Source organism: Ochotona princeps, chromosome 4 (assembly GCF_030435755.1).
Source record: "Ochotona princeps isolate mOchPri1 chromosome 4, mOchPri1.hap1, whole genome shotgun sequence".
In the NCBI taxonomy this organism is placed as follows: Eukaryota; Metazoa; Chordata; class Mammalia; order Lagomorpha; family Ochotonidae; genus Ochotona; species Ochotona princeps.
In genome coordinates this window covers 26,260,749-26,285,095 of record NC_080835.1, presented here as the reverse complement: position 1 = coordinate 26,285,095, position 24,347 = coordinate 26,260,749, and the positions used below count along the sequence as shown (strand labels likewise).

The following is a 24,347-nucleotide window of genomic DNA, read 5'->3' as shown; positions in this document are numbered from 1 at the left end:
TAATAAGTCAACGATGCATGCTTAAATGTCTAGATTTAGCTAATGAAAGAACTGTATAAAAGGGGAAAATGGAATAAAATATGCTGAGGACACAATACAGCCATAAATATTCTAAACAGTAATACGCTAAATAATCTCATGAAAACACAAATGACAAGAGAAAAAACAAAACACAATTATATACAAAGACACACTTTAATGTAGACGCAGAAAAGAAAGCTGGAATAGCTCTCCTAAGCAGATTTTAAGACAGTTTTATGAGAGCTCATGGTCTCTGTCATGACCAAAAAGTTAAACTCACTGTACAGGAAGTATAATTCTAACTTTATGTACCCTATAACCCAGCTTCAAAATAAAACGACAAAACTGAAACAGAAATGATATCCACAATCACAGTAGGTGTATTGGTATTGACAGTTCTGCCAGCACAGGTGTGACTCAACTGGTTCCTTGGCACAGACCCCACAAGGCTGACGTCATGGTGTCAACCAGGACCACCATCGCACCCAAGCTCACGAGTGGCTCCTTGCGGTTGTGGGGCTGGAGTGTTCAGCTCCTACACTGCACCTGCCATTCTTGACCTTTGAGCGCTCTGCTCCCTCAGAATCAACAGCAGACACACCGAATCTGCAGCCTGACTTCCAGAAGAATCTAGTCTGTTCTCATTCAGAAGCTCTTGTGATCAAACCAGGCCCATTTGGGATAATTTTCCTCTAGACTAACAATTAAGTCGTATCTAAGTATTTTGGGACCTTAGTTACATCTATAAACTCTTTCATCTTTTTCCATATAACAAGACTTAATCACGTGGAATGAAATCAATTTTATTCACAATAGCGCCTACACTCAAAAAGAGACAATTACACGAGGGATGAATGCCAGGGGGTGTAAATGCTGGTAGCTGTCTTGGAATGCTGCCAGCCACAAGGAGGGATTTCACCATATCTCTCTCAGTAACTAATAGGACAAGCAAATAACAAAACAGTAAGTGTAGATTTCAATAAGGTTAACAAATTTTACCTACATTAATATTTTTTTCAAGTATACATAAACATTTATCAAAAGACATCACATATGCTGTGTCACAGAACAAGTCACAACTAATTTTAAATGACTGAACTCACACGATCTGTTCATAGTGGAATTAAGCACAGAGACCAGCATTGTGGCACAGCATGCTAACCTACTGCCTATAGCGTGGCATCCCACATGACTACCAGTTCATGTCCCAGCTATTCCATGCCGGACCCCAGTTCCCTGCTAATTAGTAGAAGAAAGCAGTAAAGGATGGCCCAGGTGCTTGGACCCCTTGTTTGCATTCACTGGGGAGTCCTGGATGAAACTCTTGGCTCCTGGTTCTGGCCTGGCCCAGCCTCGGCCATTGCATCATTTGAGAAGTGAGCCAGCAGATTTAAGATTTCTCTCTCCCTCCATCTATAACTGTCTTCCAGATAAATACAAATAAATCTGGAAATTACATAAAAGATTACTAAAAAAGCCCTGAGTGTTTGGAAATTAAGCAACACAGTTTTGCATATTCACCCGGGGGAGGGCACAATGAGCATGCGCCTGGTGCGACACGCCCGGGAGTGTACACAGGTGAGCAGTGGGCAGTGCTTAGTTCATGCCCTTAGTGAGATCACCTCCCCTCCTAGGTGATGGGCTAAAAGGGATACATCACCTCTGCGCCATTCTTTCTAAGCACAGTCTAAGAAAAGCATCAAACAAAGCCAACCTGAGAGATAGGCTAGAAAAGACCTGGTGAATACTTCTCAAAAATTAGTAAACTCACAGAAGTCAAGGAAAGATTGAAAAACGGTCACTGACCAGAGTGCAGTAGGGAGACATGACAACTAAATGCAGTGTAGGATTCTGAACTGGAGCCCTGAAACAGGAAAAGGAAATTAATGGAAAACCTGATGAAATTCAAGGGAAGTCTGTGACTTTATTAATGGTAGTGTACCAATGAAGACCTGCACTTGAGATAAATGTCCCATAGCGGGATGATTCCTGAACCCAAGCGACAGGTACACAGAATTCCCGAACCCATCTGCAATTTGCCTAAAAATCTAAAATTACTTCAAGATAAAACATGCAATAAAAATAACATTTAGTGTAACAGGAATCAAGTAATATTGCCTGGACCAGTAGGTTAATGAAAGGAAACAGCATTTGTATGCTATATGCTACATGTTACTTATCTAACATGTAACATTAAAAAATCAAAAATTTATTGGAGAAATAGAAAGAAGCACAAAAGTGGTAAGAAAAACAACAGAGTAAAAAGAGCCAGGAGGAAGTATGTGATTAGCACAAGGTAAAAGGTTGGAAGCGATATCCTATTATGGAACTTGTAAAACTGCGGTTCAAATCTTGGCTCTACTACTAATTGTCCATGTGATCTGTTTCTTCAAGTTCTTTAATTTTGTTTCCTTCATCATCTACAAAAGGAGGATAAAATCACTTACTTGACAGAAGTACAGTGAGGATAGAGTAAGACTTCAATGCTTGATAAAGTGTATTAACATTCGACATTCATTCACTGCCTTTCTCCACTGGTCTAGTCGTAGGAAGCAGCACTGAGTGGTTATTCGCAGCCAGGAAGCCTAGGTTGGAGTTCCTCCTCCATCACTTACTAGTCATGGGACCTTGCACAAGTCACTGAAACTCTCTGGGTATGATTTTTAAGTGCTAAATGACAGTGCTAATCTAAGTCAGAGGTCATCAAATTAAAGAGGTCAAATCCTAACCTGTGGCATGTGTAAAGAAAGTTTTTCTGGGACACAGCAATATTCATGTGCTTATGGACTGCCTATGGATGTTTTCGCAAACAACAGCATGGCTGAATAGCTGTGATAGATAATGTGCATCTAAAATATTTACTATTACTTAATATTTCATCTTCCCTGAAACAGCCCACCGATCACTTGTTTAAAGGTATTCTCAGGGGCCTGGTGTGGTAGCCTAGTGGCTAAAGTCCTCGCCTCACAAGCACCGGGATCCCATATGGGCACCGGTTTTAATCCCTGCTGCCCTGTTTCCCATCCCTGCTTGTGGCCTGGGAAAGCAGTCGAGGACAGCCCAAAGCTTTGGAATCCTGCACCCGTGTGGGAGACCCGGAAGAGGCTCCTGGCTCCGGACTGGCACAGCTCTGGCTGTGGGGGCGGCTTGGGGAGTGAATCAATGGACAGAAGAATATTCCTCTCTGTCTCTCTTTCTCTCTACATATCTGACTTTCCAATAAAAATAAAATAAATCTTAAAAAAAAAGGTATTCTCAGGTTCCTTTCAAATTCTAAAATCCCAAACCAACACTGAAGGGAAACTTGAAACTTGAAGACACATAATAGGAATGATAACATATTGTATTTTCAACATGTCCCATAAAAATACCTCCTACAGTGTTGAAATTGATTCAGAGGCTATGTACCTGAGGTGAATAGTTGGGGTCCTGATGGAGTTGTAAAATTCATAGCCTGGAGTCCCTAGGACACCACATTATAAATATCCAAGAACCTTTACTCTGTTCCAACTCAGAACAAGCACTGGCAGCAAATCAGTAGCAGTTCAGGACTTTTCTGACAACATCACCTACAATCGCTGCACTGCAACAGTGAGTAGGCAGGGCCAGGCACGGCAGCCTAGTGGCTAAAGTCTCGCTTTGTATGCACTGGGATCCCATATGGGCACTGGTTTGTACCACAGCTGCTCCATTTCCCTTCCAGTTCCATGTTTGTGGCCTGGGAAAGCAGCAGAGGATGAAGCAAAGCCTTGGGACCCTGTACCCACGTGGGAGACCCAGAGAAAGCTGCTGGGTTTAGCTTGCTTCGAATCAGCTCAACTGAAGCTCTTGTGGCTACTTGAGAAGTGAATCAGCAGATGGAAGATTCTTCTGTCTCTTCTGTCTGTAAATCTGACTTTCCAATAAAAATAAATAAATCTTTTAAAAAGAGAGAAAAACAGTGATTAGGGAACAGGCAGCCTGAGAATGGACATGGGAAGAAGAGGCTGCAATGTATCCTAAATTACTTCCTATCCCAAAAAATTTGGTACCGAAAAGGAGAGCTGTTCTCATATATATATATATATATTTTTTTTTAATTTTTAGGGGTAGCGGTATGGTTAGTGTTAGGTTTTAGGGTTAGGTTTACAGTTAGGACTATGGTTAGGGTTTAGGTCTCTCACAATCTAAATGTCCTAATATTGGACTAGTTCTTAAAGAAATCTAAGATATTCTAGAATAAGTTATCTCTCAATTCAACCAATGCTAAAATTGTAGTTCCGGATTCCACCCTATATTCAAATCCTGGTTTTGCCTTTTGCTTTATGAGCATAACTTATTTAACTTTTCATTCCTTAAGTAGTGCACCTTGTGCAGGCGTTCTGGCAGACTAAAACCCCTGTGAGCCCAGTTTATGGCAGTGCCGGTTCAAGTTCTAGCTGCTCTGTTTCTAGTGCAGCTCCCTGCTAATCTGCTAATAGCAAATAATGGCCTAAGTCCTTGGAGCAATCCACCTGGGAGAGATGCATGGTGTTCCAGGCCCCTGGTTAAGGTCTGGCCCTGAGAACATGGCCATTTGGGGGTAAACCAGCAGATGTCTTCTCACTCTCCATCTGTCTCCGTAACTCCGCCTGTCACTAAAAAAAGTACACTTATGAGAATAGCAATGACCTGTCTCTCAGAGAATTTTCTCAAATTAAATGATGCAATACAAAATACTTAGCTTACTGCCTGCCTTTGTGGTTCATGATAGCTATTTTAAGCGCTTATTATTATCATCACCAAATGCTCATTTTTGGAATTGCTTTCCTCTTGAAATATTTAACCCCACACACCAAGTGAACAATCTTCTAAGAAAATAAGCTTTTAAAAATATGAAATAAGGCTATTTTCCTTTAAAGCTCAACTCTTTTTATCTCTGCCAAAATCATTCTCTGTGCTTCCTACTAGCAATTCAAGCATTAAATACCTTGTCATGCAATCATACTCCGCATAAAAGTAGTATTTGTGTAGGAAATTACAATGGAAATACAAAAGTAAAAGGAATGCTGTTTCAAAAAATATCTTAGCTCTAATGGGAGGAAAACATTTGAAAAAAGTGATTTCCATTTTTGCAGAGCAAAACCAAAACACTTGAGGAATACCTTTCAGTAGAGAAATCTGAAAAAAAAAAAAAAACCCACAAACTAACTTGGAGGGTAAAGCAGACAAGTAGTAATACATCTACAATCTATGCATTTTCTTTCTTTTCTTCTTTTTTTTTTTTAAAGATTTATTTATTTTTATTGGAAAGTCAGATACATAGAGAGAGAAGGAGAGACAGAGAGGAAGATCTTCTATCCGATGATTCACTCCCCAAGTGACCGCAATGGCCAGAGTTGTGCTGATCTGAAGCCAGGAGACAGGAACTTCCTCCAGGTCTCCCACATGGGTGCAGGGTCCCAAAGGCTTTGGGCTGTCCTCCACTGCCTTTACAGATCACAGCAGGGAGCTGGATGGGAAGTGGAGCTGCCGGGATTAGAACCGGCGCCCATATGGGATCCCGGTGTGTTCAAGGTGAGAACTTTAGCTGCTAGACCACCGGGCTAGGCCCCTATCTATACAATTTCATGGACATTAATAAGTCAAATGAATGAAAATCACTTGCTAACATTTCTTGTGAAAAGTGGATAATAACAGCAGAGAAGATTATGGCAGCAAATAGCTCTCAGTTAAAACCTTAGTTGGACTGCTTTATGAATGTCAAAATAAGGCTAGTCTCAGCCAGTGTCATGCAGTAGCCTCCACCTGCTCTGGCATCCTAGGTGAGCACCAGGTTGACTTAGCTGCTTCACATCCAATCCAGCTCCCCGCTAATGGTCTGCAAGAGCATCAGAGGATGGCTCCAGTACTTAGGCCCCTACACTCACATGAAAGACCTGGAGGTCGCTCCAGTCTCCTGGCTTCACAGAGGTCCAGCTCTGTTTTTGCAGCCATTTTGGGAGTAAGCCAGAGAATGAAAGATCTCCTTCTGTCTGTCTGTCTGTCTCTCTCTCTTTTTTAAACTGGAAAGTCAGATATAAAGAGAGGAGGAGAGACAGAGAGGAAAATCTTCCATCCACTGATTCACTCCCTGACCGTCTGCAACGGCCAGAGCTGAGCCAATCTGAAGCCAGGAGCCTGGATCTCCCACACGGGTCAGGGCTTTGGGCCTTCCTTGACTGCTTTTCAAGGCCACAAACAGGGAGCTGTTTGGGAAGAGGGCCGCCAGGACTAGAACCAGCATCTATATGAGATCCCAGTGCATGCAAGGCGTGGATTTTAGCTGCTAGACTACTGCGCCGGGCCCTCTTCCTCTCTCTTTAAACGCCTTTCAAACACAAACAAATCTTGGGGGGAAAAAAAAGGATAGATTTTCTTTATTATGCTACTCTGACACTCTTAAAGACCCAGGTTTTTTTCTAAACATAGATGGTAAAACACTTGGTTATACTGACAATAGCAAAGAACATTGTTTTTCAAATTAAAAAAAAATTTTTTTAAAAACCACTGTAATTAATTATTCCCAAGCAGTCCAAATAGTATTAGTTTCTTTATATAAAACAAACATAAGGCTAAACAGTGCTCAACTTTTCCTTCTCAGAAATTATCCTGGGCATCCCCCAGGTTGAGCAAGCATCTAGTCCTTCCACCAACACTGGTGTCCTACGTCCTGGGCTAAATGTGAGTGCTCAATTATGGACAGGGTCGAATTAGCAAGTCACACTAACAACAGAGATTCAACATCATTTAAGCTAACATATCTCTTTAAACCTATTTCTGTTTATTTAAACTAACTTACTAACAGTGACGGCAACAGACAAGAGAGACTATTTCCTAGTACCTTTCAGAGACAAAACCATCCGGGGACACCTGGGCTCCAGGTACTTCTTGAGATCATCCCAGGCCTTTTTAATAGCAGCGTAGTGGTCGATGTATCTCCCCACGTCAGAGTAAGTGTCGATGAAGAGAGATTTCCAGCACTGGTGCTTCTGTGCTTTCTCTTCCCTGAAGAGTTTCAAAGAAAGAGGTAAAAAATCTTTCGAAATGGTATCAGCAAGTATCCTAGACCTTTGCCAACATATTGTACTGGGAATTTGTGATTACTTTTGTCTTCTTTTCTAACTTTATCTTAGCTGTGAGTGAAGATTAGATTAGATAGTAAAATGTGATATATACACCAAAAATGTTAGTAGGAATTAATGCCGGCAGATGGGATCATGAGAAACTTATTTTCTGACATTTCCCTATGCTTTCCTAAGTCTTACAACCTTTTATATAATATGTAAATATGGTCTGGCATTATGGTACAGTAGGTTGTTACCCCTAGCATCCTATATCAAAATGTTAGTTTGAGTCCTAGCTGCTCCACTTTCAATCCAGCTCTCAGTGAATGTGCCTGGGAGAGCAGCAGGGGACGGTCCAAGTACTTGGGCCCCTGCCACCTATGTGGGAGTCCTAGACCTGGATGGCATTACAGGCTCCTGGCATCAGCTTGGCCCAGCCAGCCCACTGCGGCAACTGGAGAGTGAGCCAATGGATGGAAGACCTCTCTCTCTCTCTCTCTTTTTTGTCTTTTTATCTCTCTCCCTCTCTCATTCTGCCTTTCAAATAGATTGAATAAATCTTTAAAAAATTGAATAGTATCTTAGCTATGAATTTTATTTTTTTTAAAGATTTATTTTTATTGGAAAGTCAGATATACAGAGAGGAGGAGAAATAGAGAGGAAGATCTTCCATCCGATGATTCACTCCCCAAGTGAGCGCAACGGCCGATGCTATGCTGATTCGAAGCCAGGAACCTGGAACCTCCTCCAGGTCTCCCACGTAGGAGCAGGGTCCCAATACATTGGGCCATCCTCCACTGCTTTCCCAGGCCACAAGCAGGGAGCTGGATGGGAAGTGGAGCTGCCGGGACTAGAACCGGCGCCCACATGGGATCCCAGCACGTTCAAGGCAAGGACTTTAGCTGCTAGGCCACCATGCCGGGCCCTAGCTATGAATTTTAAAACATGAAAGTTATTAAAATTTTAAAAATATATTAGAATACTTAGATTTGAATTACATAATAAATCAGTATATGTATCTACATTGATTAGCCACAGAATCATAAAATTCTAAGGTAATTACATGATTCAATTTTTAATTTGTGTAGTATTCCACACACTTGGTCACTAAGCCCATAAAAATTACGGCAAATTGTTTGAAGGCTAATAGTCTAATGAGGCAGTGACAGAGGACGTTGAGGTCAAACACTAATTATGGCAATGCACTAGGGCTTTATTCTTAGGGAACACAGCACTACCAATGCTTCCACTGGTGCATGCTTCAAAGGCCTGACCTGGTTGAAGCTGGGAACTCAGTCCAGGTTTCCCTTACTGGTGACAGAAATCCAATCACTCGAGCCATCACCCTAAGGTCCACATTAGCAGAAAGCTGGAGTCAGGAGTCAGGAACTAAACCTAGGCACTCGGGTGTGGGATGGAAGTATTTTAACCTCTAGGCCAAAAGCTTACACCTACAGAAGGGTTTTATGACCAAGTTAAAAGAACAGAATCAGAGCCAGTGTTGTGGCACAGTGGATTAAGCAACTGAATACAACATTAGAATGCCATATCAGAGTACCAGTTGGGATCTTGGCTACATCACTTCTAATCCAGTTCCCTGGAAACACACCCAGAAAAGCAGTAAAAGCAGGCCCAGTACAATAGCCTCCTGGTTAAATCCTCACTTTACATCTGCCAGGATCCCATAGGGGCACTTGTTCATATCCTGGCTGTTCCACTTCCCATCCAGCTCCCTGCTTATAGCCTGGGAAAATAGAGGAGGACAGCCCAAAGCCTGGGCACCTACACCCATGTGGGAGACCCGGGAGTAGTTCCTGGCTCCTGGCTTCAGATTGGCTCAGCTCTGACTGATGTGTCCATTTGGGGGTGAACCAGTGGCTGGAAGATCATTCTGTCTCTCCTTCTCTCTGCAAATCTACCTTTCCAATAAAAATAAATAAATAAATCTCAAAACAAAACAAAACAAAAACAAAAACAAAAAAACAACCAGAAAAGAAAAGCAGAAGATGGCCCAAACAGTTGGCCCCTACCACCCACATGGAACACCTGGGCTCTAGCTTTAGCCTGGCCCAGTCCCAGTCTTTAGACCCACTGGGAGGTACCTCTCCCTCTCTTTCTGCCACTCTGCCTTTCAAATAAATATCATAAGGACAGAAAGAAATGATGAAGAACTGAACTCAAACTTTGACCGTAGATGTAAAGAAGAGTTCCAAGAAATATACTGGGGGTTGGTTTGCAGTGTAACAAGTAAAGCTGTTTCCTACAACGCCAGCATCTCATATAGGTTCCAGTTCAAGTCCCAGCTATTTCACCTCCCATCCAGCTCTTGCTAATGCACCTGGAAAACAGCAGAAGATGCTCCAAGTGCTTGGCTCCCTGTATCCTGCACTGGAAAGAAACTCCTGGCTTTGGGTTGGCCTAGACCCAGCCGCTGTGACCATTTGGTGGAAGTAAACCAGCAAATGGACAATCTCTCTCTCCATAACTCTGTTTTTTCAAATAAACAAAATAATCTTTTTTAAAAAAGAAAGAAGGAAGGAAGGAAAGAAAAAGGAAGGAAAGAAAGAAAAAGGAAGGGTGGAAGGAAGGAAGGAAGGAAGGAAGGAAGGAAGGAAGGAAGGAAGGAAGGAAAGGAAGGAAGGAAGGAAGGAAGGAAGGAAGGAAGGAAGGAAGGAAAGAAAGAAAGAAAGAAAGAAAGAAAGAAAGAAAGAAAGAAAGAAAGAAAGAAAGAAAGAAAGAAAAGAAAGAAACTAAAATCAGAGAGGCTTGCATGTGGGGAGACATGAAAGCAGGAGATCAAGGGTGATTTCTGATTCTGGAGTCGGTGCCAGAGTTCAGTGCTGCCATGAAGGCTGTGAATGCAGAATGGGGAAAAGAACAACTCAGTGTGTTTTTCCCCCTTGGAAAGGTGCATCTTGTTATTAGTATAAATAGTATGTGTGCATCTTATTAAAACTAAAAGCAACAAAGAACTTAATGGAAAAACTGGTCTTCTATTATAGGCCAAAGCCCTCAAAGGAAACTTCAGTTGTTACTGGAAATTGTCTCTATAATTCTAAATATTTATATGTCTATCTCTTGATTTATTTTAACACCTACTAATCTCCAAAGTGGAAGATGAGGATAAAGCAACATAGTTAAAATTCTCCCTTCCCTATTCTTTCTCTCAATGTGTAACAGCTCTGTTATCGGTACACATGAACCTCTACTGACCAACTTCAGTCACTATCTCACACCCCTCAAAGACAGCTATTAGAATTCCCACCTATCCTTTCACCTTTCCCAACTCCCACCTTCTGTCATCTACCCCTCCATTCTGTCCAGTTGTTGACACTGACCAAGTCCAGGAACTCACATGGGACAACCAACAGAAAGGTCCAGCTGACAGCTGTGTCAACAAGCCAAGAGTCTTGTGGGAATGTCAAGGATGGAGATTCAGGGTTAGGGGTGAGGCTCACGCAACAGTTGTTATAAGGTGTAACAAAGCATGTAGGGGAGTTCTTAGAGGAAGAAGAATGGAGGGCTAGGGACAGAGCCATGGAGAACATCAATACGGACCGGCAGCTCCATGAACAGCCATCAAAGGCAACACTAGAGTGAAGGGTTGGCGAGGACAAATGGGACAGATGAGTGTTACAGGAACGGCGGGCTAAGTCTCAGGCAAGAATACATTCTCCTGTATACTCACTCAGATATCAGCCAGTATTTTTTGCAGTGTCTTCTCCACAGGGGATCATGACTTGAGAGCTGGCTTAGTCTTCGACTGACATAGCAACAGCTGGCAGTAACCACATTCACAGTTCGCATAAAAGAAAATAAGAAAACAATTTAAAAATGAAAGTTAAAATATTAAGTTTTTTTTATATCTTTTCCTTTTATTTCCCATTTACTATCCTAACAGTTGCAAAACAATATTTTCTAAATCTGTGGATTGTATTAACTAGTGAGTATTGAAATCTTAACTATTTCAGTTCACAGGTAACTTCTGAAACTTCCATAACTTTCACAGGAAAGTCTATAAAACATATACTGCTGTAATCCATCTCTAATCAAGCTTGATATCAGGAGAGTGAATGTGTCTACATAAAAAATGTTATTCAGTATAAACAAAGGAGTTTTGAATTTTTCTTCTTTTCTCAAGATCTGTAAGAAATGGCTATTAAGTAGTAACTATTACACAAAGGAAATGTTAGTTATTACTGGAAATTATCTTTGTTTTATACTAATTTTTTTTTACAGGAAAAAGATAAAACACTGCAGCTAAAAAACACTCAGTCATTAAAGCAACTATTGAGGAGCGTACCTCTAACGGGGCTCCAAATGTTAACAAGTCTGATATAATATTCACGGCCATATAAGCTATCAAGTTCCCAAAAATGTGATGTCAGAAGCAAATAATTTTCTTATTCAGGGATTTCTAACACAATGTTTCAGTCTCATAAATGTTACCTTACACAGTTAATTTGCAAAAAAAGGATGAACATAAGGTTAGGAAAATGGATTTCTTTTCAGAAGAGAAATCACAGTTACGAAAAAGTAAGTATCCAAAATCTCACTTGGTCATCAGCTAATCAATAAATAGGATCTTAAATCAAGCACATTTCCAAGGCCATGTTAAAAAGCGATCTGTGCTCCGGAAGTGCACAGCCTTGCAGCTCTGGCTTTGGCGTCGCAGAATTCTATGGATTGGTAATATCTGCAGCTTGCTTCGCACCTGCCAAGACTGAGGAGCTCAAGCCTGGGACAATGGTGTGCATCCCTTGTATTGTCATTCCCATTCTGCTCTGGGTCTACAAGAAATTCCTGGAGCCGTAACTATACCCGCTGGTTTCCCCTTTTGGGGGAGGATACGGCCCAACAAAGCACTGCAAGAGGCCAGTGGCACTAAAGGCACAGTGGACTATAAGGGAGCAGACACAAGTAGATAAGCAAGCAAAGGAGCGACAGAAATCTCCAATAAAGATAGACTGAAGTGACTTTCCCCCTCCCACGGCATCGCAGTGTCTCTGAAATGGACCTGATAATATGAAGCCCCTTCCTCAGCCCCGTCTCTGACCTTTTCTGTAAGACCAGAACTCAGGAGAGCTCGCTTAGGGATTTCCCTGGCCCTCTGGTATTCATAGTTAAGTGTTGTTAGTTACATGGAATGATCTGGATCCTGAGCTCGCTTCCTCAGTAACGTAGATTTCGTTTCTATTCCTACACTTTTAGTCATGTCAATAAATAGAAGGTTTGTGTCAGCAGACACTCAAGTGTTTGTAAAATCAGTCCTTGAAGGTGGTCTGCTAGCATTCTGTCATTCGTTCATGTGAATCTGACTGCTATGGGTTCCAGTCTCTTTGGGCTCTTATAATTTCAGTAAAGGGTTTTTTTTTTTTTTGTACACTGTGAAAAAGTGCAGATGATAGTGTGCTGTGAAACGAAGAAGGACTCTCCAGCGCAGAGAAGCCGTGTGCAGGGGAGAGGAGGAACTGCTGCTTAATGCCGTGGGGAAGGTAGAGCAGACAGGGCATACGAGAAACTATGAGAACTGAAACTTCTTTTGCATAAGTATCTAATATGTACTGTAAATTTCTAACCCCTGCATTCCTTCTGTTCCTGCAAATGTATTAAATAATTTAATTTCACACACACACACACAAACCAATGATCTGCAGTAGACAGAATAGCCTTGGATTCCCAGATTTTGCGGAAATATCATCCTCATTGTTTGTCATGCTCAAGAGATGGCCCAAGTTAACTTTTGTAATCATAAGAATCCCTTCAGTTTTGTAATTCAAGGTTCATCCCCTGTTTTCTCGATTCCTTTCTCTACACTGCTCTCGCAAAAAAACACCAAGAATCTGGAGTAAGTATCAAAGGTGGAAGCATACCAAAATTGTAAAGTACTACTCTAGACACGCTGATTCAGTTGTTAGGGGTGAGAAATGTGTGTTGGCCTCTATAGGTTGTGAGAAAGGTACTTCTGATGCTCAGTGAAGGTGGACAGAGAGATAATAAACCACCATGGAACGCAGGACGTATCATGCAATCTCAAATCATGCAAATGATACCATACGATCCTCCCAATGGACTGCTCCAATCCACCCCATCTGGTTCAGCACACCAGGACCATCAGAGATCAACAATGAGCTGAATTTGGCAAAGTAGGGCAGTATGACACAAGGAAGAAGCTATAGTGCATTGGACTCTTTTCTGTAGCTAAGATTCCGGAGATTCAACTTGACTTATTTCCAGACATTGACAGAAGAATTATGTCCTTTCTGTTGAAAAATCTGATCGCTACCTACAGCATTCAAAATCAAATCTGCTCTCCCACCTTGGCTCACAAGACCCCGCATGATCTCATCAGCCTCATCTGTGAGTCACTCCCTACAACCCCAGCCTCCTAGCTCCCAGCTCCTCCAGCAGCCCTCGGTCGTACTCCACGTACTGCAGCTCCTCCCTGCCCCTCACAGACAGTTATGTATGGCCTTCTCAGCACTCAGCATCTTTTGTAAGTTGGCACATCAGTACTTTTTTTTTTAAATAGTTGAAGTGCAAATCCATCTGGCATGGCAAAGAAATACTGTGGAGAAAGAAAAAAATACAGGGGGTCAGCATTGCAGTATAGAGAATCAGGAATCCCGTGTGAGCAGTGGTTTGAGTCCTGGCTACAGCACCTTCGATCCTTCTCCTTGCTAGCACACTTAGGAAAGAAGCAGACAACGGCCCAAAGTCTGGGCCCTTGCCACCGATGTGGGTGACACAGATAAGGTTCCAGCATCCTGGCTAAGGTCTGGTCAGCGCTGTTTTGGGGGCAGTGAACCAGTGGATGAAGATCTCTGTCTCACTTCTCTCTAATTCTACCTTTCAAATAAATACACACACACAGAGTAAACAGAGGGTTCTTCAAAGAAACCCTCCCAGCATATCAACAAGAGGAGAACAAGGCATTCCAGAAAACGCCAAAAGCTGAAGTTACACAACAAAAAAAGGCACAAGAGTGTGACACATTGGCAGAGGTGTGCTTTGACCAGAGTGAACTGTGCAAATAGGAGAGTGGAAGAGACATAAAGTCTGAAGGGCCTTAGATAACCGACCAGTGAAAAAGGCCTCCAATGCTCCAGAAGTTGAGGTTATAGTCTATAAATAAGGAGGTGCCAAGTTTTTAAGGAGAATGGCAGCTAGATTTGTCTTGGGAAAATCACTCTGGTAGCCATCAAAAGTAGAGGGGAGATGGGGGAGTACCTAAATTGCAACAGGATACAGCAATAAAATGCTTCAGATGAAAACAGCCTGTGCCAGCACAGTCATTCCCAAACAAAACTCTTATTTCGCCGTTCCAGTCCAAACCTGAGAAAGATGTGTTGTCCAGAAAAAGAAGTTCTAGTAGATACTAGGACAAGAAGTAGCCACAAGCTCTGGCGACCGCTGTGTCACCACCTGGCTATGCCAACCAAAGCCCTCCTTAACGCCAAAGAAAATGCATATTTATAAAAAGACCCCGGATTTAACACAAGACACAATCACCAAATGGCTACAATGCCTGCCCAGCCATCCTGAGGGTGATGCTGTCTCCTCTACAAGTAGGCTGTCAACAACCCTGACACTGGAAAGGGTGAGGTCGGCAGTGCTATTTCCTCCCCAGACTCAGGGGGTGTCCCAAGGCCTGATAAACGGTGCATTCAATCACCTTCATAAGCAACAGTGTGCGTTTCTGGGGGTAGGGAAAGAGTATAGCAAAGAAGCCAGTGAGCGGTACCTCACTACCAGAAGAAAGTACCGGAACACAAAACGCACGGGAAAAACAACTGTCAAGCTCGGAAAACCCAAGTGAGCTTCGCCAGGGACGGAGGTGCCTGCCGAGTGTCGCACTTTGGGGTCGGACACCACCTGTCTCCCGGTGCGCGCGGCCCACCTGACCGCGCAGGCGCTGGCCTCCGCAGGCCCCGGGCCCGAGAGGGACGAGCGTCCCGGCCTGGACAGCGGCTTTTCCCGCAGCCGCCGGGCTTGTGGCGGATCAGGCGGAGACCCTCGGGGGTTCGCGGGGCGCGGCGGGACCGCACCGAGGGCACAGCCTCCCTCCTGGGCAACTGGGCCTCGCCGCGGCCTGGAGGAGACGGCTCTCGTCGCTCTGCAGGCCTGGGTCCCGGAGTGGAGGAAGAGCTCGGGGAGGGCCCGCTCCCGTCTCGCTTGTGTCGCCGGTGGAGGGTCGCAGGGTAAGGGCGGCCCTGGCGTCCCCTTCTATGCCGCGGGAGTTCAGGTTCAGCGGGTAGCCTCGGTCTCCTTCCCTCCCGCCTCAACGCCTCCTCCCTCCGTGTCCCCACCCCAGGCACACGCGACGCCCCATTACTTGATTAGGTCCCGGTAGTCCAGGAAGGACAAGATGAGGAGCAAAGGATCGGTGGGCAGCGATTCTAGGGTGAGCTGTGCCGTCTCGGCCTCCATGGCCGCCATCTTGCCTGCCCCGGTGCAGGTCTGGTCCCGCCCTGGCCCCGCCCCCGCCGCCAGCGCCCCGGCAGCTCCCCTAGCCGCTCACACAGGTTTGTTATGTAACCGTCAGGCAAGCCCCGCCCTATGGGCGGGTCCCTGGAAGGTCCCGCCCAAACGCCCCTCAGGTCCTGAGGAGGAGCAGCGGAACCGTCCTCTAGTCAGAACCGCGCTGCGCTCTCTGCGTCTGCAGCCCTTATCTCTCCGTTCTCTTGTCTCTTGTCTCCCTCCCGAAATTTGCCCAGACCGCTATCGTCTGTGTTCCCGGGTTTTGCGCCGCTGTCCTCTCTGCCTTTCGTGCGTGATTTTACATCCGATACACTCGAAGCTTCGCCCCGAATCTCAAGGCTAGGTCCTCTCGGCCGTTGACCCCCTATTTCCTCGTTTCCAGCCCAGGAACCGTTAGGCCTCTCTCGCCCTGGGTGATCCCGACTCAGGACAGAGCTGTTGTAAGCCATGTCCCCTCACTCAGGAAGGACACCGTACGAAGGCTCGTCTCCCAAACGGGGAAGGGAAACTCACTTTCCTGTGGAGGATTAGGAGTTGGAATAACTCTGTGTGTGTGTGTGTGTGTGTGTGTGTGTGTGTGTTCACTGAAAAATTCGTTGTCTCAATTTGTCATTCTATTAAGGCTTTTTATGTATGGCTATGTATGGTCCTTTAATCCCTACCAGACAAAACAGAAAACCCTTGTCACCATCCTTGCACTTCCAAACTGTGCATTGGATTCAGGTTGGTTGGATTCAGGTAAATGCTTATAAAGACTTTTGATCCTAATTTATGTTCATCTCCATTTGTCCTTTAGGTGTACTATTTAAATCCCAAAACTGATAGGGGATTTCTTGGGTACAAAGCCTTTGTTTCCTCTGCTATTCGATTACACTTAGGCTTGGTCAAGCTGTGGTCCAGTGTGGAAGATGTGAAAGTTACCTTAGCGTTACAACCAGGGCTGAGGTGGAGTGAAGGAAAGAGGCCCTCTCGCAGTCCCAGAACTGAAGGAAGGTATCCAGACATTCAGGAACCAGGAGAAATGATTTGCAATATTTTTAGCAGTTAAGATTAATGCAAAAAGAATTCCACGGTGAGGAAAATACTAGAATTTTAAAAACAATCCCACGTGATGACTCTAAGCCACATTTGAACTGAAAGAAAGGGAGAAAAATAATATACACATAAAAACATGTTTTAAGCCTTTTAAATTTTATTTTGAGAGAGACAAAGGTGAAGAAAGGCGGCGGCCATACAATGGTTCGCTTTCCAAATGCCCACAGTGGCCACGGCTGTGCCAGGTCAAAGCCAGGAGCTGGAAACTCAATCCAAGCCTCCCATGTGAATGGCAGGGATTCAGATACTTTACTTGCTGTCTCAGGGTGCTCATTAGCAAACCAGAATTGGAAGCAAAGGAGGGCACCCCCAGGCCTTCTGATGAGGGACGCAGGTGTCCACTGGCATGTTTAACCCCTAGGCCAAATGCTCACCTGTAAGTATTTCGAAATTATTTTGCCACCTACAAGCCCAGAAGAGTGTCACCAGTGAGGAAAGTCTTTGCCTGTGTGGCTGGGTCCAGAGCTCCAGTCCCTTCTCTTTCCCAGGGTGCTGACCTCTGCCATTTCCTGCTTTGAAAAGGTGTCATCGGGTTGGCCATCCCTCCTATGTTAGTCTCACCCGAGGGGTTGACCCGAGGGCTCTGTTTTCTCCCCATATGGTAAGAGGCAGGTGCAGGAGGATGTGGAGCAATGCAGAGCCAACGGGAGTCGTTTGCTGGCCTGTGGCCATCATGAGTAATTACTGGAAGAGGAAAGGGAAGTGACAGCCCTGCACACGGTCTCCTGGGTCTCATGGTGGGCTGTAGAGCCTGTAGGCCTGGCTGCAGAAAAACTGCCCCCTCTGTGTCTGCTTGATTGTTTTGGAAGCTGATTGGTGAAGTGTACCAAAGAATGTGATCGAAACAATATTTACTAGTCATTACAATTCCTTTTTATTTACTTATTTATTTATTTATTTATTTATTTTTTATCGAAAGATATACAGAGACGAGGAGAGACAGAGAGGAAAATCTTCTATCCGATGATTCACTCCCCAAGTGAGTGCAACGGCTGGTGCTATGCCAATCCGAAGCCAGGAACCAGGAACTTCTTCCAGATCTCCCACACAGGTGCAGGGTCCCAAGGCTTTTGGTCATCCTCAACTGCTTTCCCAGGCCACAAGCAGGGAGCTGGATGGGAAGTGGAGCTGCCGGGATTAGAACTGGCGCCAACATAGGATCCCAGCGCATTCAAGGACTTTAGCTGCTATGCCACTGTGCCAGGCCCCAACTTCCTCAGTCTGACCATCTGACACTACCCCTTTGGCAATTGTGGGGCTCAGGGACGAAGAGGTCACTAAGTCAACAAGATGGTGTCTAACAGTCAAGGTCACTGGGCTATATGTGCTGAACAAAATGGCAGCCAAGGACAGAGCCCTGGGAGTGAACCAGGGCCGGGGTCAAGTTGTTTTAAGGAAACAATGATTGGCCAGGGCCATTTCGCTCACCTGCCTATGGGAGTGGCTTCCGCAGTGATGACAATTGGTCCCTAGTTTCTCCCCTCCCGAAATTCCTGGGATTCCTGGCCTGAAGCAATTCGCTACCCTATATAAGAATTTGTACTTCCCAAATAAATCGGAACCACTGTAGCGTCTGTTTGTCTCTCGTGCACTGGGAGGCTGGATGGTGGGCATCAGGCTCACCCCCTCCGGCAATGAGGCACTTGAGGAATCTTTGGGGGAGACCCGCAGGCAATGACCTGGAGTTGGAATTGGGTAGCAAATAGGACTGGGCAGCTTTAGGTGGGAAACGGATAACTGATTTGTTAATTTTGCCTTGTTTTTTTGGGAGGGGGGAAGTGTGTTCTTAATAAGTTAATTACACACTTGTCTCTTGGGAGAAAGTGCTCTGGTAAAATTAAGACATGGAGGAGAAATACTATTTTATATTTGAGAAAAATGATTGGGGGATCCAGAATACCGTAACTGGCTACTACCCAGTCTGATTTCTCACACAGGATGGATTTGCCCAAATGTGATGTGTGCATAGCTGGGTGAACTATGTAATAGAATAAAGTTGAAGCTGAGAGGTGCAGGTTTACTGAGCTCAGATTCCCAAGTGTGCTCATGGCCTTTCTATTTCAGGTGGGCAACACTGTGTCCATCATTTTGCTGATGGCCAAGGAAGCACCAGGCAGGCTGCCAGCAACTGATGGTTACTTTTTGCCTGCAGTTGGGATTCCTGGGGAAAAAAAAAAAATTCCAATGGGAGCTTTAAAGCCCCTGACTTTGGCCATGGGGTGCTGTGGTTCCTGGAGTGTAGCAGGAGTTGCCATCAGTAAGACTGGCTAACAGACTTCTCCTTACCTCCCACACTTGTATCCTATGTGATTTCTCTCAGCTCTCTGCAACAATTAGAGGGATGCAGGCAGCTAGTTCCGGGTCACAAGCTTGGAAGCCACTCCCCCCTACCACCCAGGTGTCCCCTCCTGCCCACCTGTGACTCTCATCTATCATCTGAGAGGGAGCAGTATTGTACTGTTGTGTAACCACTCCCCTCACAGGCCCCTATAAAGGCTCATGATAAAGAGGGGCTTGCTCTGTTGGTTATGTGCTTCTCTGTTGCTCTGGCACTCTGACTCTTGGCCTCCCCAGTATCGCTGAGGACAGGTATCCCCTGAGCATGGCTGCTGTGTGTTTGTATTTCTTACCCCCTATGTACTGCTTGGGTAGGACAATGAAGATGGCTGCTAACCTGCTTTGTATTTCTAATTTATATACTATCGGGAGTTCCAGGAGAGGTGAAGTCTAGCAGTAGTGGAATGTAGGCAGAGAAGACAGGGAAAGGTGATTGTAGTTTTGTAAGTGTGTCCAGGTTATTCATTGCATGTCTCTTAGGATAACTTACATTGTTAGGGAAGCCAGGACATAAGTCTTCAGCTTAATGGATGGACTTGAGGGTAAAGACCATTTGTTCCTCTTGGGGTTTCAATTAACTGGATTGCCACATGGACTTGTGATTTGCTATTTCTAGTGGGCCCTGTGATCACCAACCTTGGTTAATAAAGACTCGTTAATAAACCTTAGACACGTCTGGTGTGATCTTGCTCGTACCCCCCAACAAGGGACTCATCAGAGAAGCTAGCGTCTCAACAAGAATGCTGCTGCCTCCATTCGACGATAATTTGTGCTGATCAGGGAGGAATCCAGGACACTCGTGCGGCATCAGACCTCAGGGTTTTATCCCAGAGAGAACTGAGCCTGGAGAAGCAATGGATTGGCATGTGGCTTGGGGCGTGGCTTCAATGGGATCTATTTTTTTAAAACTTTTTATTTATTTATTTTTAGTTATTTTATTTTGATAATCTTCACATAGTGGATCAGGGCACAAAGGGTAAAGGGCTACAGGAAAGTGGTAAGACCATTGTTTCTACATTCTTTTTTTTTTTTTTTTTCTATATCTGGGTAAGGGGAAGATAAAGGGAGTAGCCCCACCCAGCCTCCCATCCGTCTCAGGGTCCCCAACATGGGGCATGCTCTGAGGGCACTACTAAAGTGGTTTTGATAGTTCAACAGTTCTGAATTGCTGCCAATCTTGCCATTCCAAGCACTGTGAAATCTCTTCAGAATCCACTGGCTGACATAGCCCACCTTAGAGTCTGTTTGCCAATGGGACCTATTTTAAGAGTCTTGGATTTAAACTCTCCCTGTGTGCCCAACGCCTTCTACATTACTGACTGCATAGGTTGGTATCCCCTGCCAGCCCCCATGCTGGCTGCTGTCAGTCACTTGATGCCATTTTTGCACACCAAACAAAAGAGCACAGCATGGGTTGTGGCATTTTCAGTCTCTTCCCACAAGTATTTAGCCCACAGGCTGCCTCACAACCTTCAACTGTGTTCAGATGCTCTGATGTTGCCATGGGAGACAGTACACCCCTGGCAGCACCTGAGCTTGACAAGGTCACCATTTCCGCTTGTTCTGCTTCAGGACATTGACTCCACCTAATTCATGATCAACCAACTAGAACCCAAGCTTTAGCAACACTGCATTCCCAGGTCAGCCAAGTGCTCAACGCTAGCATTTTTTAAGAACTTTAATATAGGACAATGATTTGTTTTTTTTTTTTCTTTTGGCGTAGAACTATAAAATATTTGGATATCAGAAATGTGTTATTTTTACAGCCTTGATATTCAGAGTGGATTGTAAAACACAGATTTTTATGAAATTTCAAACAATAAGATATTTTGGTAACATTTCCTGGTTTTTAAAAGATGTTTAATTTTTTTGTTGTTGGAAAAGCAGATATGCAGAGAGGAGGAGATACAGAGAAAAAGATCTTTTATCTACTGGTTAATTCCCTACGTGGCTGCAATGGCTGTAGCTGAGCTAATCCAAAGCCAAGGACCATGAGCTTCTTCTGGGTCTCCCACGTGGGTGCAGGGTCCCAAGGCTTAGGGCCATCCTCTACTGCCCTCTTAGGCCACAAGCATGGAGCTGGAAAGGAAGTGGAGCAACCAGGATTAGAACTGGTACCCATATGGAATCCCAGTGTATGCAAAGCAAGTTTTTAGCCATTAGGTTATCACACAAGGCCCTGTTTCATTTTTTACTTTTTTAAGATTTATTCATTTTTATTGGAAAGGCACATATACAGAGAGGAGGAGAGACAAAGAGAAAGATCTTCCATCCCAAGATTCCCTCCCCAAGTGGCTACAATGGCAGGAGCTGAGCCAATCCAAAGCCAGGAGCCAGGAGCTTCTTCCAGGTCTCCCCCGTGGATTAAGGTCCCAAGGCTTTGGGCTGTCCTTGACTGCTTTCCCAGGCTACAAGCAGGGAGCTGGAGGGGAAGTGGAGCAGCTGGGATTAGAACCCATGCCCATATGGGATCCCGGTGCCTTCAAGGCGAGCACTTTAGCCGCTAGGCCATCGTGCCGGGCCCATAATTTGGAATTTTAAGAACCAGACTTCCATTCTTTCAGGATGTAGGAAGCAAAGGGACAGAGAGGAATTTTTCTGTTGTCTTAACTGTCCACAGGTGGCATGAGAGAGGGTCCACTCGTGTTACAAGGTCTCTCTGGATTCATGATCCTCATGTGTTGAGATCAGAATAACATGATACTCGCTCAGATCCTAATGTTAAATTACAGATGGAGATGAGCCTGGTACCACATGAGGACTCAGGAAATGTTAGCATATGCTAACTGATAAGTGTTCTTTTGCTATGGGAATGGGTAAGAATTATCTTGAAATGCAAGAATTCTGAAGTCAACAGCAACCATTTTACCCAGGAGCAGGCATAAAGTAGCAGAACTTTGAGTTTGTACCCAAAATGTCTGAGCTGGCCCTGGGGACACCAGCTTGTCTGGTGAGTATTCCAGGCATTTCTCTCCTCAACATGTTATGCAGCAGCCTGAGACATCAGCCATGCCTACCTATGAGTAAGACAGGTGGCTGTGACCTCACTCCAGACTTTGCCCCCAAAGTGACCTGCTCTCTCAGGCCAACAGGGCTCGGGGCAGGGACCAGGAAGTCCAAGAACAAAGGAACTTTCATAACAGCATTCAAGATGGAAGGATGTAGACCAAAAGTCTTCCGAATCTTGCTGTGAAACAATCTGTGTTCAAAAGTTCTCCAACACTGACAAATCTAGCAGCACTGAACTAGAGAGACTGAGTCACTTCTGAAATACCTCCAAAGCATCTTGCTGTGTCACTTTGCTTAGCAGTCAGAAGTTATTTACTATACCAGGTAAATGCTTTTACAATATTCTCAGATATGCAATTAGCGATGTGTGCCTTACCGTGAAATTTAAAATAAAATTTGCTGGGACTGGCAGCATGGCCTGGCTGCTTAAGGTACAGCTTGCAAGACAAGTGCTGCTTGGGAGTCCTGGCTGCATGCTTCTGATTTAACTACCTGCTAACATGCCTGGGAAGGCAGGGGGAGATGACTCAGGTGCTGTGCACCTGCCACACATGTGGGGGACCAGATGGAGTTGCAGGTTTCTGGCTTTGGCCTGGCACAGCTGTGATCTTTGTGGTCATCTGAGAAGAGAATCAGTGGATGGAAGACCTCTTTCTTTCCCCCCTCTCTTAACTCTACTTGTCAAATAAGACATAAATATGTATTTTTAAAGTTCCTGAGTTTCATTAATTTCTTTGATTAAGGAAACTGCACTCTATCATACTTAGCAGATACACTGGGCAGACTGCTGTCACAAATAACTCCTCCAGTGCAAACCTACGGCAGAAGATGCACACATCCTGTACTGACTACACAACAGGAACTGTTTTTAATGAAATCATATACCATACAATCAAACCTAATGTTTTCTCTTCTTCCATTCTCCATGAATGCAAAACTAGTCCATTTTACATCAAAGGAGACTTATGCTCAGGAAATGGATAAGATAAACTTGATACATTAATTGAATATATAAGCTGAGCACAAATCACAATTTTGGTTCCAACAATAGTTTCGTTAGAGTCCAGGCCATACACAGCCCTGACTTACCCCACCCCTGCTGTCTCACTCCTGCACTTGCACAACCAGAAGGTTCACACACACAGGGGCAGTGATGTAAGAACACATGTCTCCAAAGCACAGATCTTCCAAACCTCTATATCCTGCAGTGGAATTGCCCAAGATTCTCCTCCAACTTCACAGAGACCTCTTCGTTTGACTTTCTCAATCCTCTCTACTAACCCACCCCTACAACACACTGTTAATCTCCTTTTGCCTCTTAAGTCCAAGAAGGCCATCTCATTCAAGTACCAGTGCAAGAGTCTGCCCTCTACCTCCTGGACCTCGCAGAAGCACAGCCTACACACCACAGCCCATCCCTAGCTGCACCTGCCGTTCTCCTCGACTCATCCCCAGCCTTTATCCAAGCTGTGCATTAACTGAGAACAAAGGTGGAATTTCCTTTATGATTGTTCTCATAGCTTCTCTCCCTCCATACAACTATAGACCTGAAGTGAGCCTGCTGCCTCCTTCCAGTCAGGGCCAGAGAAGGGGAAATGGTGCCTGGGTACAAAGATAACTGTCAGTAACACCCACATCACCGTGTACCCCAAGCCGAGTGGAGGACCTAGCGTTACAAAAAAGACAACATGCAGTGGGTCATTCTTATAAAGAGAAAGCTGTTTATTTGAACTTGGTCTTCCTTTTTATAGTCTGCCTAGTTCCTCCCAGTATTTTTCCAATGCTCAAGCAACTCCTAATATCCCCCAGGGGCATCTTGAAAAAGGGGGAGCAGGGAACTTGTGGTCAAGCCAGGGGCCAAATGAATCAGGCCAAGATTGCCCATCCTGTTACCCCTTGAGAAACAAGCTAAGCTGTGGAGTTAACCCTTGGGAGACCAGAGACCAGGCCCTGCAGATAACCATCGTGGGCTTGGGTATGGCCAGGAAGCAAAAGCAACCCTGCAGGGCTCAGGGGCAAGATGAAGGACTCTAGGCTGGGACTAGAGCTCCTAACCTGTTGGTGAGAGCAACAGCCAGGAATCTTCACAGGGCAGGGCATGTGGCTATAGGAACAAAGCCAGAGGTTACAGCTGAGCAAAATCAACAGGTGAGTTAGGAGAAGGGGTAAAGTCTGGATGACACAGCAGAGTTATTGGAAGGATAAGTACCTCGAGTCTGGCTTGGGCAAAGGCCACAGCATGCAACTCAGGGAAAGGATGATGTGACCTTAGGAAAAGGGCCAGAGCCATGGCAAGGAATATAGTTGGGTATGTTGATTGGACATATAGCCACAGGACCA

The 24,347-nt window shown here is 44.7% G+C and overlaps 1 protein-coding gene across 3 annotated transcripts in view; it reads right to left on the bottom strand.

Annotated features, from left to right (window-relative positions):
- FBXO3 (F-box protein 3) overlaps positions 1–15,584 on the bottom strand; it is a 44,481-nt gene extending 28,897 nt beyond the window's left edge. For all 3 annotated transcript variants that reach the window (XM_004585416.4, XM_012927120.3, XM_058663182.1), the window contains exons 1-3: positions 15,421–15,584; positions 10,774–10,863; positions 6,863–7,026 (exon numbers count right to left, since the gene is read on the bottom strand). In XM_004585416.4, coding sequence (XP_004585473.2) covers positions 6,863–7,026; positions 10,774–10,863; positions 15,421–15,524 — 358 coding nt within the window. In that variant the 5' untranslated portion in view covers positions 15,525–15,584. The remainder of the gene's footprint in view (positions 1–6,862; positions 7,027–10,773; positions 10,864–15,420) is intronic.
- Between the last annotated feature and the right edge of the window lie 8,763 nt (positions 15,585–24,347).